The following is a 19,680-nucleotide window of genomic DNA, read 5'->3' on the forward strand; positions in this document are numbered from 1 at the left end:
CTTGCTGCTAGAGAACATTTCCTTCCTGCGAGAGAACATTTCAGTGGTGGAAATGCTTCTGCGCATGTGTTTTGCCGACGATAACGGAAGTGTAAAGTGAGAAGTTTGTCTGCTAACTGAGAATAACTTCCGGAACTTTATGTTTCGCTGCTTCGTTTATCGTCTTGGCCCGATATTTTCAGAATTGCTGTTTTATTTGTTTACTTTCCAGTATTTATAGATTTCCTCGTACTAATTCCCACAGTACGGCGTACTGCTCAAAAATCAGGTTAGAAATACGGGGAAACCTGTTGGTTGACAGGGACGCCATATCGTCCATCATTATAGCATGACAAATAAATCTGAACTAATGATTTCAAGAATTGTTTCATAAAACACTTTACCTGTAGAAAAACATTCTCCAAATTTATAAAAATTTACAGGGGTGTCTGAACAGAGAGCGCCCCCCAGGGTTAGTAGATGACGCAGCCTGACTGGTGCACGGAGTTTGAGACGTATGTATGTATTTATTTCACGTCAGGTGATTTGGACATTTTGAGACAGATTGTCTCTCTCAGGCTAGCTTAGCATGTAGCGAGACAACCTGTCTGCAGGCTAAGCTAGATGACAGTGCAGGCTGTTGGTGCGTCCCTGGTGAGGACTGGAGGACGCTCCATGATCGCTGAATCTCTGTTCGGGAAGCTCGTTTTGTGCTTGCAGCTCGTGCTCGTCCTGCGTTCAGGGTGGCGACGACCTCAGTAATCACAGATTAGGGTTTTGCCTTGTTTACTCATCGTCTGGACAGATTCCTGCTTCCGTCCTGTGAAGGGTTTCTTTGTAAAGGTCTGGGACGGGGACGCAGTGTCCTCTCTCGATCCTGAAACTGATACAGAACCAATGATGATGGGTTCCAGCTTTTAACACGACTCACTCTGACGTGTGTGACGGCTCTGTCTCACGGCTGTTTCCTGCCAGTCAGAAAGGACACGGACATGCTTCCGCGTCCCGCGGGACTCTGGTAGGACAGACAACAGCTGCACGTGATGCATTCAGGGTCCGCTGCGTTCAAATCCAGTCTGGAAGAATGAATTCTGCTTCCTCACTTACTTCTAGGACGTTCTCACGATGGGGGGGCATCAGCGGATGTGTCCCCCGGAAATCACTCAGATATCATTTTAACAATAAGACGTTACTTTCTGACTAATTGAGTCTGACTGCTGACTGCGCTAACCCTAACCCACGACTCCTGATATTTGACATTGATATTTAGACGTCTCCTTCATGTTCTCGGTAGTTGTTTGGAACCAGAACATGAACGCGAGGATTAGACGGCGTCTTTTTCACGCTGCGTCGGCTCAAGGTTTTCATGTTTTGTCTAAATGTGTTTAGAAATCTCTCGCAGAGGACGTTGTCTTCCACGTTGTCTTCCAGTCTGATTGGGAGGAGGACAGCTGGAAGACTTTGCTGTTCTAGTATCACATTTCTACGTCGAGGTCAGAGGTCATGTTGATGCCGCTTCCTCCTGTGTCTCCTTCAAATTACGACTCTGTGAAGAAAGTGGACACGGGACCGGCTTTGACTCGAGTATTTAGAGATGTCTTACAACCGGGCCCTGACCCGGTACCGGTCCGTGTGCGTGTGCGTGTGCGTGGGTGTGGGTGTGGGTGTGGGTGTGTGTGTGTGGGTGTGTGTGTGGGTGTGTGTGTGGGTGTGGGTGTGTGGGTGTGTGTGTGGGTGTGTGTGTGGGTGTGTGGGTGTGTGCGTCTGCGTGTGTGTGTGTGCGTCTGCGTGTGTGCGTCTGTGTGTGTGTGTGAGTGTGTGTGTGGGGGTGGTGTGTGTGTGTGTCTGTGTGTGTGCGTGTGTGTCTGCGTGCGTGTGTGTGTGCGTGTGCGTGTGTGTGTGTGTGTGCGTGTGTGTGTGTCTGTGTGCGTGTGCGTGTCTGCATGCGTGTCTGTGTGTGTGTGTGTGCGTGTGTGTCTGTGTGCGTGTGTGTGTCTGCATGCGTGTGTGTGTGCGTGTGTGTGTGTGCGTGTGCGTGTGTGTGTGTGTGTGTGTGCGTGTGTGTGTCTGCATGCGTGTGCGTGTGTGTGTGTGTGTGTGTGTGTGCGTGTGTGTGTGTGTGTGTGTGCACGTGTGTGTGTGTGTGTGTTACTAATGTTCCTGGTTATTTCTCCTTTCAGCTATTTGTACAAGAATGAAATCCAATCAATTGACAGACAAGCATTTAAGGGGCTTGTCTCTCTTGAACAACTGTAAGTGACCAACGTCTTCATCGAGCTCCTCCTTCCGCTCCGCCTCACACCTGCCCCCCCGCCGTAACAGATTGCTATGAATGCTTCATGTAAGGTCTGCATGACGTAGGCCTCACAGGTATCATGAGACTGTGCTCAGGTGCCCCCCCCCCCCCGTGTGTGCGACCCCTCTGTCCCCCTGTCCATGCATGCCATGCGCCCCACCCCTGTATGATGCTTTTGCATGTGTCTTGTGATTAGGACAGCAGCTGTGTCCCCCCCCCCCCCCATACCAAGAGCAAAGCATGGTGTGTAGCATTGCTCTGCTAGCGCTGGCCTCTGGTTTGGATCAGAACCTGACTGGGTCTGGGTCTGTCCACAGCACAATAAGAAACGTCCCGTCTTCAGTCTTTGTCTTTCAGAGTTGGAGGTCGGCAGGTCATGCCTTCCCCTCTGCCGTCTCTCTGCCGTCCCTCTGCCGTCCCTCTGCCGTCCCTCTACACGCTTGCATGTTTGATCAGGGAGCTAATGTAGCTATTGCTGATGCTATAAATGTCATTGTAAGAGGATTCCTCCATTTAGCTCTTCAGCCTGTCTTTGTTTGTTTGTTTTTTTATCACAGCAGGCAAATGAGGTTTCTTGTACTTGTGGACACGGGGAAGCGCTCTAGTGCTCTACCGCTCTAGTGATCTAGTGCTCTAGTGCTCTACCACTCTAGTGATCTAGTGCTCTAGTGCTCTACCGCTCTAGTGATCTAGTGCTCTACCGCTCTAGTGCTCTACCGCTCTAGTGATCTAGTGCTCTACCGCTCTAGTGATCTAGTGCTCTACCGCTCTAGTGCTCTACCACTCTAGTGATCTAGTGCTCTAGTGCTCTACCGCTCTAGTGATCTAGTGCTCTACCGCTCTAGTGCTCTACCGCTCTAGTGATCTAGTGCTCTAGTGCTCTACCACTCTAGTGATCTAGTGCTCTACCGCTCTAGTGATCTAGTGCTCTACCGCTCTAGTGCTCTACCGCTCTAGTGATCTAGTGCTCTACCGCTCTAGTGATCTAGTGCTCTAGTGCTCTACCACTCTAGTGCTCTACCGCTCTAGTGCTCTACCACTCTAGTGCTCTACCGCTCTAGTGATCTAGTGCTCTAGTGCTCTAGTGCTCTACCACTCTAGTGCTCTACCGCTCTAGTGCTCTACCACTCTATTGCTCTACCGCTCTAGTGCTCTACCACTCTATTGCTCTACCGCTCTAGTGCTCTACCACTCTAGTGCTCTACCGCTCTAGTGCTCTAGTGCTCTATCGCTCTAGTGATCTAGTGCTCTACCTCTCTAGTGCTCTACCGCTCTAGTGATCTAGTGCTCTACTGCTCTAGTGCTCTACCGCTCTAGTGATCTACCGCTCTAGTGCTCTACCGCTCTAGTGATCTACTGCTGTAGCGCACTAGTGCTCTAGTGCGCTACCGCTCTAGTGCTCTAGTGCTTCCGCTCTGTAGTCACATTTCCAGAGAACAAATGCTAATTCACCGAGTAAAACCCAATCCAGCGTTAGGCTCCGTGCCCGCCAGCTGTTTCCCATTCTCCTGCAATAATGAAGGGTTTTATACATGGTGACACGTCCTGAGCCATTTTCATGCTCTTCTACATCTGCACTGAGGAACTGAGGCTCAAAGTCACATGACCCTGGTGGGAGGAATGGCATCTGAGAGCAGCATAGCAGGATCACAGCTTTACACTAAAAATGTCGTCATCATGGAAAGTAGGAAGCGTTCTAATCGTGGCAAACGGATTCCAACTTGTAACTTATGATCACAAAGAGAGCTGAACTGGGGCACGAGGATGAGTCACCAGAGAGGAATGAATAAATAGTGATACAGTAAAAAGGAACTGCGTAATGTTTCTCTTATTTTCTTTAGCAGCCAGGGTCGCAGTAAATATAAGAATCCACAGTCCGGATGTGCTTCCAGAAGCTAACGTGTATTTTCTTGCATGGAAAACGAGGGGTTAACTTGCATTCGCTTCAGCTTTGCTCTTCTCTGTGTCTGCAGCTGCTTTGGCTGTTAATTCCACTGCAGATGCCGCCTGGAGCTTTTCTCATGCTGGATTGTTGCCATGTGTCTTCTAAGTCTAAAGATGTTTTTGGCGTATAAATAAAGTTTTCATTTCATGAGACAACCGTATATTACTTTTCACCTGGAGGGAAATCTTCCAAAAACAGAAGCTATATATCAACGGAAGTAGCTCAAATTCCAAGCAGGTGAATGGGAATAGTGCTCGGTGTTCCCAAGGAAAAGGAAAGCCGAGGGACGGCAGATGAACCCCAAATCCTGTATGACCGTGCTCTCTCTACACGTGTGTTTCCAGGTACCTGCACTTCAACAACATCGAGTCTTTGGAACCCGAATCATTCACTCACCTCCCAAAGCTGGAACGGCTGTAAGTTCTGACCTTTACACACAGATTCCACACAATCCAGCAGACACGGTCTCAAGCGGGACAGTATTCCCCGACTTACCTGGGAGAGACCCAAAAGCAATAACAACCTAGATTACCTGATACTCAGGCAGGTCTAGACTTTGTCTGGTCTGAGGGTGGAATGGGCCCAGAGTCACATGATGCTCATGTTGGGCAGCTCAAATGTCCACTGTCCCTGTGTCAGTCCACAGGGGCAGTGGACTGCAGAGACAGGCCAAGCTCCTGGCTTCCCCGGCCTTTATCACTCAGCTGGTGGAAGCGGCTAACCTGCACCAGTTTCACCTGGACCAATCAGCATCATGCACGCATGTGCTTCTTCTTGTCCTGAGACAGAACCTACTCTCAAGTCTCCTCAATTATAAAGGAGGGGCGACTTGAACCCAGTGTTTGACCCTGTCCACCCTGAGCGTGATGGTTGCCATGGTAAAATAGAAGTCCATCTGTCCAGCTGACCCCTGACTCATGAGGACGATGAGTCGCTGTGTGATCGTAGACGCTTCTTTCATTCCGTTGTTTATCTGTTGAACAGGTAACGGGAGTTTTTTAAACGCACCTCTGGATAAAATATGTTGGGATAAATTAGTCTCATGTCTCCAATCAGTCAATGCAGGGACATTTCCTAATCACACAGTGACAAAGAAGCCAAGAGGGAAGAGAGGACTGAACTTTCAAGACATCTTGGCCTCATTAAATGCACAGCCAAGAGGAATGACGTGTCCATGTTCATCACCGTTCACTGATAATTCATTTCAGTTTTATTTATCTAGTGCCAAATCACAACAGGAAGTCATCTCAAGGCACTTTACAGGATTAGCAGGGAAAGACAGAACCCAACTTGACCCACAAGAGCAACAGAGGCAAGGAAAAAGGTCCCTTTAACGGGCAGAAACCTTGGACAGAACCTAAGACTCATAGTGACCGGATAGGGGGGAGAGAAAGAGATTACTCATATATTTATAACATAAATAATCAGATAAAGAGGGAGGAGCCCAGTGTGTCATGATGTTAAGCCACCAATGCTGGCCAATGACAGCATATTGATCATATTGATTACTGCATCGATTAGTTATAAGCTTTGTTAAAAAGGAAAGTCTTTAATCTACTCTTGAACATAGAGATGGTGTCTGTCTCACGAACCAATCAGGGAGCTGATTCCACATTAAAGGAGCTTGATAACTGAAAGCTCCACCCCCAGTCTGCTCTTGGACATTTTTGGAACCACGAGCAGGCCAGCGTTTTGGGACCGCAGGGTTCTAGTGGGGCAATACGGGATAATCATCTCTGTAAGGTAAGGAGGGGCCTGGCCGGTGAGGGCTTTAAAAGTGAGTAGAACGATTTTATATTTAATCCGTTCCCTAACAGGAAGCCAATGCCGAGACGCCAGAACAGGGGAAATGTGTTCTTTCAGTCTGGTTCCTGTTAGAACACGAGCTGCTGCGTTCTGGATTAGCTGGAGATGTTTAATAGACCTTTTGGGCAGCCGGACAGTAAGGAGTTGCAGTAGTCCAGTCTGGAAGTCACAAAAGCATGGACTATTTGTTCTGCATCTTTTGGGTTAGTAGGTGCCTGATTTCTGAAATATTGCGAATGTGAAAGAACACAATCCTTGATATGTGCTTTATCTGGGATTGAAAAAAACTTTCCTGACAGATGTGATGTTGTCTCTGCTTTAAAACATTTTCAACAGATGTGGAAAGGCTGAGCAAATTCCGTTAAATTGCTGTTGATGGGTTTGTGGATTCCCAGTGTTCTCATAGTGGGGGGTAAAATGATGACGAAGGGGTGACGTGGCTGAAGAGCATTTCAGTCGAACAGAAGATGGTGTGCACCAACAGTCACCTTGATCTGAAGGGATTTGAAGGAATTATTTATTGGTGAAGCCTTAAGTAAACAGGAAATGGCTGCAGAGTGTCCAAGGGCAGACAATGGACAGGAAGTGGTCATATTTGTAGTCCCAGTTAGGAAACTAAAAATAGTCTTAAGTCGACAATAGAAAACATTTTTATTGGTGCATTTTGGAAATGTCGCTTAAATCTGTTTATTCATTGAAATTAGCCGGCTTCTGCATTGTTAAAGTCTTTGGCTTGTTTTCCAAGATGCAACTCTTTGGTTCTGAACACTACATTTTTGTCTTCCTGTCTCTTAGGTTTTTGCACAACAACAGAATCACCCAACTAGTTCCAGGAACCTTCTCTCATCTTCAGGCCATGAAGCGATTGTAAGTGTGAGCGGTCGGTCTGATCGAGTGTCTCTGCAGTCGACTCGCGTCACACCCAGTATCTAGTCAGTAAAATGCTGTCACTGTCCACCCTACCAATCAGATCAGAGAGTTCTAGGTCTACTGTCCACCCTACCATCCAGATCAGAGAGTTCTAGGTCTACTGTCCACCCTACCGTCCAGATCAGAGAGTTCTAGGTGTACTGTCCACCCTACCGTCCAGATCAGAGAGTTCTAGGTCTACTGTCCACCCTACCAATCAGATCAGAGCTTTCTAGGTCTACTGTCCACCCTACCGTCCAGATCAGAGAGTTCTAGGTCTACTGTCCACCCTACCGTCCAGATCAGAGAGTTCTAGGTCTACTGTCCACCCTACCGTCCAGATCAGAGAGTTCTAGGTCTACTGTCCACCCTACCAATCAGATCAGAGCTTTCTAGATCTACTGTCCACCCTACCAATCAGATCAGAGAGTTCTACGTCTACTGTCCACCCTACCAATCAGAGGGCGAGATCATTGACTTGAGGAGAGTCCAGTTTCGATTTGTTTCCTCTTCCAGCCAACAGACATTATTTTTCTTGGTAACAAAGATGCGTATAAACGCTGTTCATGAACTCTAACAGAGGAATCCAAATGAATTCATCATCCTGTCGATTTTAGAATTGATTTTACAATTGTTAACGCTCTTAGATCAGATTTGCTGTTGATTCTGTATTTGCTAAACCTGCAGCCTGAGGTGCTCTGGCAGAGCTCTGTTAGTGTTTTACACTGAATTGCTCATTTGTAGAAATGAGGGTTGCTGTTAAGGTTCTCTTTTTTTTTAAAGAACTTTGTAAGTGCTAGAGTATAAAGTTAGTATTCATCAAAGTTGTCATCGTTTACACATTTCATTATGTTTTCATAATAGGGGTGATTTTAGATCCTGATTGAAATGGTGCTGACCCACATTCTACCGAGCCCACCTCCATGCACTGAAGCTCAGTCGACCTGTTCACTTTCATTCAGTCCCGGAGGACATACACATGACTGGATGCTCAGCAGCTTCGCATGTAACAATCATTCCTTATCAAACACTCTAGAAGAGCATCACGAATGCTCTCCCCAATGCAACTCCATTTCTGGAAGCTGAGCCATGCATAATGGAGACATTGTTGGAGAAGAGAAAGCTGGATCAGTTCCTGGAGGCTGAGGCCAAGCAGAGAGAGCGCTTCCCACGGCAGAACCAGGGCGTGGCCCCGCTAAGCCCCTTTCCGGGCCTGTCCGGGTCGCGCCAGCTTCAGTTCCTCAGCTGGCCTTGCTGCATGTGCAGCTCCACGGCTACACGTATAACTCATGCTGGGCTGTCTAAATGTGTCTGTGCTTAGGCGACTGGATTCCAACACGCTGAACTGCGACTGTGAGCTGCTGTGGCTGGCCGACCTTCTGAAGCAGTACGCCGAGTCGGGCAACGCTCAGGCCGCCGCCACCTGCGACTACCCCAGCCGCCTGCAGGGCCGGTCGGTGGCGACGCTCACCGCTGAGGAGCTCAACTGTGGTATGGACAGAAAGGCCGAAGCGCTGCTGGACAAAGTTCAGTGTTTCATAATGAGTCTGAATATCTGAGAGTCTCCAGCTGTTCTGTTGTGCTGCTGCTTGGCTGCTTCTGTGTGTCCTGTCTCTGTCTCTGAGGACAGCCAGCTGTCTGTCTTCATACACCAGCAGCTGTGTCCTGGGGAGAAGGACTGGAGACATAATAGATCCAATATTCAGCCGAAATGAAAATCTAGCTTCACCCAAAGAGGCAACTGGTCCTCAGTTATTCCTCGTTTCGTGTGCCAAGGCGAGACTTCAGTCCCTCCAAGCCAGGACTCAGTCCGGAGATCTGTGATACAGTTCTACCTGCTGGGGCAAGACGGGATCCAATTTCTGCCCCGGATCGATCCCTGAGCTGGTTGCCCAGGTCCTCGATTCGAGACACCACACGGTCCCCCAGAGCACCGAAGAGCACTTTTAGATCCATGGTCAATTCATCCAGAACTTTGAAAGCCACAGTCTTGGAGTCTTTCCGGTACACCAGGGCAACTCCCGTCCCAATTAGCAGATGCCCCCCCCCCCCACAAATAAGCTAAACAGCCAAATATCTTCCACATCCTCTACAGATAGGACCGTGAGGCAGACCACTCTCCATTTCTCCAGGGATCCATGGTGTAGCCTGCTGCGTGGGTCCCGTCTGGACAGATGGGCCCCCCCGGAGTCCCATGCTTGGGTGAAAAAATGTGATCAATCGCACTAAGACCAGTTAATCAATTCCATGATTTAGTGACCAGAGCTGAGCATGCAGCGGGTCCTGGAAAGCAGACAGACGAGACGAGACAAAGAATGCAAGCAGGGACGAGAAGACAAACGTCTGCTCTCGTCGAAGACCGTAAGAAGTGGCCACACTTTATACGGTCCCCTTTGTGCATCGCTTTGTGAAATTGATAGTGCCACATTCAGGCTCTGACTTTCTTGCTCTTCTTCATGAGACACTCCAACCCTCGCCCTTTGGTTCTGAACTCTTGTTCATGAGACACTCCAACCCTCGCCCTTTGGTTCTGAACTCGTCTTCATGAGACACTCCAACCCTCGCCCTTTGGTTCTGAACTCGTCTTCATGAGACACTCCAACCCTCGCCCTTTGGTTCTGAACTTGTCTTCATGAGACACTCCAACCCTCGCCTTTTGGTTCTGAACTCGTCTTCATAAGACACTCCAACCCTCACCCTTTGGTTCTGAACTCTTCTTCATGAGACACTCCAACCCTCGCCCTTTGGTTCTGAACTCGTCTTCATGAGACACTCCAACCCTCACCCTTTGGTTCTGAACTCTTGTTCATGAGACACTCCAACCCTCGCCCTTTGGTTCTGAACTCTTGTTCATGAGACACTCCAACCCTCGCCCTTTGGTTCTGAACTCGTCTTCATGAGACACTCCAACCCTCGCCCTTTGGTTCTGAACTCTTGTTCATGAGACACTCCAACCCTCGCCCTTTGGTTCTGAACTCGTCTTCATGAGACACTCCAACCCTCGCCCTTTGGTTCTGAACTCGTCTTCATGAGACACTCCAACCCTCGCCCTTTGGTTCTGAACTCGCCTTCATGAGACACTCCAACCCTCGCCCTTTGGTTCTGAATACAGAAGTTAGTTTCTGGAGAACATGAAGACGTCACTGTCCATTGTTTAACAACGGTTTCATCCCATTGCTGCTTCAGAGGAAGTCGTCCGGGAGATGTTACCAGCCTGTCCTCAGATTATAATGGCCCTGGGGTTATTAGTTCCTGTACTAGTGAGTCTCTTCAGAATGTGTCCTTTGCTGCTTGTTGATGACGCAAGTAGTAAAGACAGTCCTCATCGTTGTGTGGTTGTTTTCTGAACCCAACGGTTCCTCTCACTGAAGGCTGGTTCCCGAACCAGGCAGGGAATCCGACCACTCTCAAATCCCAGCAGCTGATCTGATGGCTCTGACGTGCCCATACTTGCTAAATGTAGCCCCATCCACTTCAAAGAGGAAGAATGCGTGCTTAAAAACATGGACGTCTTCCCTTAACGGGGCTTCTGCTCTGGAATACTTCTTCATTCACTGTAAACCATTTTACTTCCCGCGTGAGTTCGCTTCATTCATCCTGGCAGCTGTTTACATCCCGCCGGCCGCCGACGTGCACGAGGCTCAACGTGCACTCGCGGAAAAGATTTTGTGTTTGGAACGGACTTTCCCTGATTCTCTTGTTATTGTTCTTGGTAACTTTAACAAGGGAAATCTGAGCCAGGAACTTCCCAAATACAGACAGTTTATTAAATGCCCCACCGGAGAGGAGTACACGTTGGACCACTGGTAGGTCTACGACGGTGGGCGGGGCCTATATGTGTCTTCATATGTGGTGGGTGGGCAAGAGAATCTGCCCAGAGAGGGCGGTCTGAATTTGCCTCTGATTTCCAGGCTTGCACTGATGGAGCATCCAGACTGGAAGTGCGTAATAATGTTATCCCTCTCTCCCAGAGGTACCCAGGATCACCTCTGAGCCCCAGGATGTAGATGTCACATCAGGAAACACGGTCTACTTCACCTGCAGGGCCGAAGGCAACCCTAAACCACAGATTATCTGGCTCAGGAACAAGTAAGGCACCTGCACGTATCGGTCTGAGGAGGCTGTATCTCAAGCCACGATGTTAAGCCGGGTCCAGTAGGCAAATCGTCTCAGGACTGTTCAGATAAATTTCGTCTGACAAACTACAAAGTGCTGCTTGGATTGATTGATTTGCTAAGTTGTTGCTATCCCAACACCGTGGAAGGACAGAGTGGAAGTTTTAACTAGCAGCTGTTTCTCTTGGACATGAGGAGACTCGCTCGGCGTGGTTCCTGTTGCTAGCTATCCGCTGCCACTTTGGATTCCACGGATCAGACGTCTCATTGGCTATATGGACGGTGGACAATGGAACCATCCTTCGGCCAACTGTGTCAATATCTGTGTGCTCCTGACAGCAATGCTCTGAACATGCATGACGACAGTCGTCTGAACCTGCTTGAAGACGGGACACTAATGATCCAGGACACGAGGGAAACGGACCAGGGAGTCTACCAATGTATGGCCAAAAACGTGGCAGGGGAAGTCAAGACATCCCAAGTCACGCTGCGGTACTATGGAGCCCCCTGTGAGTGGCTGCTATTAACGACTAAAGCTACATCAGGCACAATCAGGCGGCCATAAGATCGTTTCTCTGGCAGACTAGAACTAGACCTGAGTACAGAGAGGCAGACTAGAACTAGACCTGAGTACACAGAGGCAGACTAGAACTAGACCTGAGTACAGAGAGGCAGACTAGAACTAGACCTGAGTACACAGAGGCAGACTAGAACTAGACCTGAGTACACAGAGGCAGACTAGAACTAGACCTGAGTACAGAGAAGCAGACTAGAACTAGACCTGTGTACAGAGAGGCAGACTAGAACTAGACCTGAGTACACAGAGGCAGACTAGAACTAGACCTGAGTACACAGAGGCAGACTAGAACTAGACCTGAGTACAGAGAGGCAGACTAGAACTAGACCTGAGTACACAGAGGCAGACTAGAACTAGTCCTGAGTACACAGAGGCAGACTAGAACTAGACCTGAGTACACAGAGGCAGACTAGAACTAGACCTGAGTACACAGAGGCAGACTAGAACTAGACCTGAGTACACAGAGGCAGACTAGAACTAGACCTGAGTACACAGAGGCAGACTAGAACTAGACCTGAGTACAGAGAGGCAGACTAGAACTAGACCTGAGTACACAGAGGCAGACTAGAACTAGACCTGAGTACACAGAGGCAGGCTAGAACTAGACCTGAGTACAGAGAAGCAGACTAGAACTAGACCTGTGTACAGAGAGGCAGACTAGAACTAGACCTGAGTACACAGAGGCAGACTAGAACTAGACCTGAGTACACAGAGGCAGACTAGAACTAGACCTGAGTACAGAGAGGCAGACTAGAACTAGACCTGAGTACACAGAGGCAGACTAGAACTAGTCCTGAGTACACAGAGGTCACTCTCAGAGTTCACTAGGTATTACCTCTCATGCTTAGTTACACATACCGAGTACAGTCTCTGCATGTCTCTGTCTTTATCTGTCTCTGGTCTTGATGCAGCAGTCTCTGCATGTCTCTGTCTCTGTCTCTGGTCTCGATGCAGCGGTCTCTGCATGTCTCTGTCTCTGGTCTCGATGCAGCGGTCTCTGCATGTCTCTGTCTCTGGTCTCGATGCAGCGGTGTCTGCATGTCTCTGTCTCTGTCTGTCTCTGGTCTCGATGCAGCGGTTCTTGCTGTGGTAGGTCAGCAGCGATGACGCCCCTGTGACCGACACTCAGGAACCGTTGATGAGAGCAGATGTTGTGCATTTCCTGTCTGTGTGATTGTAACCCCACGGCCCCTCGCTGTGGACACATGTCCCCTGCCTGCACCGTAATCACGGGCCAAATATGGACAGAACTGGAATCCAGAGGATGTGACATCAGCAGCATATTTACTGACCTTTCAATGCAACGTTCTTCTGAGCAGTCCCAATATTTATTGAGCTTGTTATCGTAAAGTCGTGATCTTGTGCCAACGAATTGATCCAGACTCATTCCCACCTCCTCCAGCCCGGCCCAGCTTCGTGATCCAGCCCCAGAACACCGAGGTGCTGGTGGGAGAGAGTGTGACCCTGGAATGCAGCGCCGCGGGCCAGCCGCAGCCCAGGGTCTCCTGGACGAAGGGCGACCAGGCTCCCCTGCCGCACGACGCCCGCATCAACATCACGCCATCTGGAGGGCTCTACATCCAGAACGTGCTGCAGGCAGACGGGGGGCAGTACACCTGCTTCGCCTCCAATACTGTTGATACGATACACGCTACGGCGTACATCATTGTTCAGGGTAGGACTCGTTTACGATACTTAGTGATCTATTAATAGCTGTGAATATGTCCAGGGTCCTGCCCCCCCCCCCCCCCAACATATTAGAATTCTCATTATCACTTCCAACATCTTTGATGCTCCACTTGTGTATATTCTTACTTTACTCTCGTCTTACTGCGCTGTACTATATTCGTACTTTACTGCGATGTACTATATTCTTACTTTACTGCGATGTACTATATTCTTACTGCGCTGTACTATATTCGTACTTTACTGCGATGTACTATATTCTTACTTTACTGCGATGTACTATATTCTTACTGCGCTGTACTATATTCTTCCTTTACTGCGATGTAATATATTCTTACTATACGGTACTATATTCTTACTTTACTGCGCTGTACTATATTCTTACTGCGCTGTACTATATTCTTACTTTACTGCGATGTAATATATTCTTACTATACGGTACTATATTCTTACTTTACTGCGCTGTACTATATTCTTACTTTACTGCAATGTACTATATTCTTACTTTACTGCACTGTACTATATTCTTACTGTGCTGTACTATATTCTTACTATACGGTACTATATTCTTACTTTACTGCGCTGTACTATATTCTTACTTTACTGCGATGTACTATATTCTTACTTTACTGCAATGTACTATATTCTTACTGCGCTGTACTATATTCTTACTTTACTGCGATGTAATATATTCTTAGTATACGGTACTAAATTCTTACTGTGCTGTACTACATTCTTACTGTGCTGTACTATATTCTTACTATACGGTACTACATTCTTACTGTGCTGTACTATATTCTTACTATACGGTACTACATTCTTACTGTGCTGTACTATATTCTTACTGTGCTGTACTATATTCTTACTAAACGGTACTATATTCTTACTTTACTGCGCTGTACTATATTCTTACCATATGGTACTATATTCTTACTTTACTGCGCTGTGCTATATTCTTACTGTGCTGTACTATATTCTTACTATACGGTACTATATTCTTACGTTACTGCGCTGTACTATATTCTTACTGTGCTGTACTATATTCTTACTATACGGTACTATATTCTTACTTTACTGCGCTGTACTATATTCTTGCTGTGCTGTACTATATTCTTACTTTACTGCGCTGTACTATATTCTTACTATACAGTACTATATTCTTACTGTGCTGTACTATAGTCTTACTATACTGTACTATATTCTTACTGTGCTGTACTATATTCTTACTGTGCTGTACTATATTCTTACCATACGGTACTATATTCTTACTTTACTGCGCTGTACTATATTCTTACTGTGCTGTACTATATTCTTACTATACGGTACTATATTCTTACTATACTGCGCTGTACTATATTCTTACTAAACAGTACTATATTCTTACTTTACTGCGCTGTACTATATTCTTACTTTACCTCACTGTACTATATTCTTACTATACAGTACGATATTCTTACTGTGCTGTACTATAGTCTTACTATACGGTACTACATTCTTACTGTGCTGTACTATATTCTTACTGTGTTGTACTATATTCTTACTAAACGGTACTATATTCTTACCTTACTGCGCTGTACTATATTCTTACTGTGCTGTACTATATTCTTACCATATGGTACTATATTCTTACTTTACTGCGCTGTACTATATTCTTACTGTGCTGTACTATATTCTTACTATACAGTACTATATTCTTACGTTACTGCGCTGTACTATATTCTTACTGTGCTGTACTATATTCTTACTATACGGTACTATATTCTTACTTTACTGCGCTGTACTATATTCTTGCTGTGCTGTACTATATTCTTACTTTACTGCGCTGTACTATATTCTTACTATACAGTACTATATTCTTACTGTGCTGTACTATAGTCTTACTATACTGTACTATATTCTTACTGTGCTGTACTATATTCTTACTGTGCTGTACTATATTCTTACCATACGGTACTATATTCTTACTTTACTGCGCTGTACTATATTCTTACTGTGCTGTACTATATTCTTACTATACGGTACTATATTCTTACTATACTGCGCTGTACTATATTCTTACTAAACAGTACTATATTCTTACTTTACTGCGCTGTACTATATTCTTACTTTACTGCACTGTACTATATTCTTACTATACAGTACTATATTCTTACTGTGCTGTACTATAGTCTTACTATACTGTACTATATTCTTACTGTGCTGTACTATATTCTTACTGCGCTGTACTATATTCTTACTTTACTGTGCTGTACTATATACAATACAATACTTTATTAATCTGTCCCGTGGAGGGCAATTTGCCTTACAGCAGTTTGAGCTGCTGCTGGTCGCGGCATGTGCACGCGCCCGGGAAATGTGGGTTAAGTGTCTTGCCTAAGGACACAACGACAGTGTAAACATGCGCCTGAGCCGGGGATCGAACCGCCAACCTCAACCACTGCGCCACTGTCGCCCCTGCCCCGTATAGTATTCTTACTATAGGGTACTATATTCTTACTGTGCTGTACTATATTCTTACTATACGGTAATATATTCTTACTTTACTGTGCTGTACTATATTCTTACTTTACTGTGCTGTACTATATTCTTACTATACGGTACTATATTCTTACTGTGTTGTACAATATTCTTACTATACAATACTATATTCTTACTGTGCTGTACAATATTCTTACTATACAATACTATATTCTTACTGTGCTGTACTATATTCTTACTATACAATACTCTATTCTTACTGTGCTGTACTATATTCTTACTATACAATACTCTATTCTTACTGTGCTGTACTATATTCTTACTAAACGGTACTACATATTTGATGCATACACACAGAACACTGTTACAAAGCATCCTCAAGCTTCTTCTATTTTTCTGTTTGTGGCTCTCCTCATCAATCATCTTGATTATTTCCTATCAGCCGTTCCCTTTCCTCTAACTGGCTCGTCGATGTTGATCAAAGCTTTATTCCTGTCTGTTCTCAGCCGTCCCCCAGTTCACCGTCACGCCGCAGGACCAGTCTGTCCTGGAGGGTCACACAGTGGACTTCCCATGCGAGGCTAGTGGCTACCCCCAGCCGGTAATGGCCTGGACACGTGGGGGGAGCCCGTTGCCCCTCGACCGCCGCCACTTGGTCCTGTCCTCTGGTACTCTTCGCATCACCCGGGTGGCGGCCCACGATGAGGGCCAGTACGAGTGCCAGGCGGTGAGCCCAGTGGGCTCGGTCCGCACCGCCGTGCAACTCAGCATCCAGCAGAGAGGTGAGGTGTCCCTGAAAACCAAACTGATTCGGCTACTCCTCAATCTGGGGCCCATGACCCACCTTCTTCCTGGACATTTTGCTAGCCTAAAATGGCTCAGGGTAGAAGACAGGGTTAAACAACTCAAAATGGGATTGGCATTTAAAATAGTCAATGCAGCTCTGCCCTCAGTCCCCTCAATCCCTGCATACCTGAATAAACACCTCCACAGATTTAGTGACACCCACAGCCACAACACTAGAGGGAGCTCAAACAACAACCTGATTACCCCCTCCTACAGGACTAACATGGGTAAATCATCTTTTTACAATACTGCCCCCCAAGGGTGGAACGGTTTGACTCCTGCCCTCAAAACATGCACCTCTTTGGCCTCCTTCAAAACGGCCCTAAAAATACACCTTTCAGGGGGGCAGAAACAGAGATAGTCATCACGACTCTCTCCGGATCAATCCCCCCCCCCCCCTTTGTCCACCTATGTTGTACATAGTATGTGTAATAAATATATTCATCATCATCATCATCAGGACGTGATGGGGGGCATGAGCAGCGCAAACGAGAGGGTGTAGAATCAGGTCACTCAGAGTAGGAGGGGCATTAGTGCCAGAATAATAGTTACTCCGGCACCATGTGGAGACGCCCTGTCTTAGTCCGGCACCACGTGGAGACACGCTGTCTTACTCCGTCACCACTTGGAGACACGCTGTCTTAGTCCGGCACCACGTGGAGACGCGCTGTCTTAGTCCGGCACCACGTGGAGACGCGCTGTCTTACTCCGTCACCACGTGGAGACACGCTGTCTTAGTCCGGCACCACGTGGAGACACGCTGTCTTAGTCCGGCACCATGTGGAGACGCGCTGTCTTAGTCCGGCACCATGTGGAGACGCGCTGTCTCCCGGATCAGCCGGGCTTCTGGTGGTTTCTGTGCCAGATCAGGAGCCTTAGCTAATATTTACTTCAAAATGTACTTTGCAAGTACAGTACTTAGTGTATAATCATTCATGTGTGTGTGTGTGTGTGTGTGTGTGTGTGTGCGTGCCTGCTTGCTTGCTTTGACTCTTTCAGTAACGCCTGTTTTCACCAACGCTCCGAGAGACCTGACGGTGGAGTCTGGCCAGGACGTCCAGATCCCCTGCAGCGCTCAGGGCCAGCCGCGGCCCGTCCTCACCTGGAACAAGGTGAGACAGGAATGTCCTTAGTAATAGTAATGCCCCCAGCCTCTGCTCACTAAAAAGTTTTGCTCCATAAACAGAAGGTGGACACACACACAGGGTTCATTGTCTCGTTAGTGGACGTCTCAGTAGCATCGTAGGGTTCATTGTCTCATTAGTGGACGTCTCCGTAGCGTCGTAGAGTTCATTGTCTCGTTAGTGGACGTCTCAGTAGCATCGTAGGGTTCATTGTCTCGTTAGTGGACGTCTCATTAGTGGACGTCTCAGTAGCGTCGTAGGGTTCATTGTCTCGTTAGTGGACGTCTCAGTAGCATCGTAGGAGTCACTGTCTCGTTAGTGGACGTCTCAGTAGCATCGTAAGGTTCATTGTCTTGTTAGTGGACGTCTCAGTAGCATCGTAGGGTTCATTGTCTCGTTAGTGGACGTCTCAGTAGCATCGTAGGGTTCATTGTCTCATTAGTGGACGTCTCAGCGTCGTAGGGTTCATTGTCTCGTTAGTGGACGTCTCCGTAGCGTCGTAGGGTTCATTGTCTCGTTAGTGGACGTCTCAGTAGCATCGTAGGAGTCACTGTCTCGTTAGTGGACGTCTCAGCAGCGTCGTAGGGTTCATTGTCTCGTTAGTGGACGTCTCAGTAGCGTCGTAGGGTTCATTGTCTCGTTAGTGGACGTCTCAATAGCACTGAAGGGTTCATTGTCTCGTTAGTGGACGTCTCCGTAGCGTCATAGGGTTCATTGTCTCGTTAGTGGACGTCTCCGTAGCGTCGTAGGGTTCATTGTCTCGTTAGTGGACGTCTCAGTAGCGTTGTAGGGTTCATTGTCTCGTTAGTGGACGTCTCCGTAGCATCGTAGGGTTCATTGTCTCGTTAGTGGACGTCTCCGTAGCGTCGTAGGGTTCATTGTCTCATTAGTGGACGTCTCCGTAGTGTCGTAGGGTTCATTGTCTCGTTAGTGGACGTCTCTGTAGCATCGTAGGGTTCATTGTCTTGTTAGTGGACGTCTCTGTAGCATCGTAGGGTTCATTGTCTCGTTAGTGGACGTCTCCGTAGCGTCGTAGGGTTCATTGTCTCGTTAGTGGACGTCTCCGTAGCGTCGTAGGGTTCATTGTCTCGTTAGTGGACGTCTCCGTAGCATCGTAGGGTTCATTGTCTCGTTAGTGGACGTCTCTGTAGCATCGTAGGGTTCATTGTCTCGTTAGTGGACGTCTCCGTAGCGTTGTAGGGTTCATTGTCTCGTTAGTGGACGTCTCCGTAGCGTTGTAGGGTTCATTGTCTCGTTAGTGGACGTCTCCGTAGCGTCGTAGGGTTCATTGTCTCGTTAGTGGACGTCTCTGTAGCATCGTACGGTTCATTGTCTCGTTAGTGCATGGGCTCAGAACCGGGCAGAGCACCAAGCAGAACAACCGGGAGGAGAGAAGAATGCAGGAGACGGTTCAGGACAGAGACCGACGAGGGACATCAGAAGTCTGCAGAGAAGAAGAGGCCAGTGTGCGAGCAGGAGGGCGCTGCACAATGTGAAGAGCATGGGGGGGGTTCCGCAGACACCCGTACAGTGCACGGGTGTCTGCAACCTTCAGCAGACAAGGACAGCCCCAGAGACACAAGTGTCCTAAGGAGCGAACCAACCCGGGCCCAGAGGGAGACAATGAGTCCTCATTAATGCGTTTTGCTTCTGCAGCTTCCACCAAAGCATGAGGACAGTTGAAATTACACATCATCACCCCCGAGACTGACCCACATGTCTCACCCTCTGTCTCACAGGACGGTGTCCAGGTGACAGAAAGTGGCAAGTTCCACTTCAACCCTGATGGTTATCTGGAGGTCAGAGACGTGGGTGCTGCTGACGGCGGACGCTACGAGTGTGTAGCACGTAACCCTATTGGCTACCAGGTTGCTAGCATGGTGCTAACCGTCACAGGTAAGACGAGTCTGGTTAGATCT

At 47.6% G+C, this 19,680-nt stretch overlaps 1 protein-coding gene across 1 annotated transcript in view; it reads left to right on the forward strand.

Moving 5' to 3' along the window:
* The window catches only part of LOC137907828 (peroxidasin), a 43,153-nt gene that overhangs the window by 12,027 nt on the left and 11,446 nt on the right, over positions 1-19,680 (forward strand). The window contains exons 4-13 of the mRNA XM_068752183.1: positions 2,160-2,231; positions 4,565-4,636; positions 6,822-6,893; positions 8,257-8,426; positions 10,907-11,024; positions 11,390-11,559; positions 13,030-13,302; positions 16,298-16,573; positions 17,637-17,749; positions 19,501-19,657. Of these exons, the coding sequence (XP_068608284.1) occupies positions 2,160-2,231; positions 4,565-4,636; positions 6,822-6,893; positions 8,257-8,426; positions 10,907-11,024; positions 11,390-11,559; positions 13,030-13,302; positions 16,298-16,573; positions 17,637-17,749; positions 19,501-19,657 (1,493 nt within the window). The remainder of the gene's footprint in view (positions 1-2,159; positions 2,232-4,564; positions 4,637-6,821; positions 6,894-8,256; positions 8,427-10,906; positions 11,025-11,389; positions 11,560-13,029; positions 13,303-16,297; positions 16,574-17,636; positions 17,750-19,500; positions 19,658-19,680) is intronic.

Source organism: Brachionichthys hirsutus, chromosome 18 (genome assembly GCF_040956055.1).
Source record: "Brachionichthys hirsutus isolate HB-005 chromosome 18, CSIRO-AGI_Bhir_v1, whole genome shotgun sequence".
Lineage (NCBI taxonomy): Eukaryota > Metazoa > Chordata > Actinopteri > Lophiiformes > Brachionichthyidae > Brachionichthys > Brachionichthys hirsutus.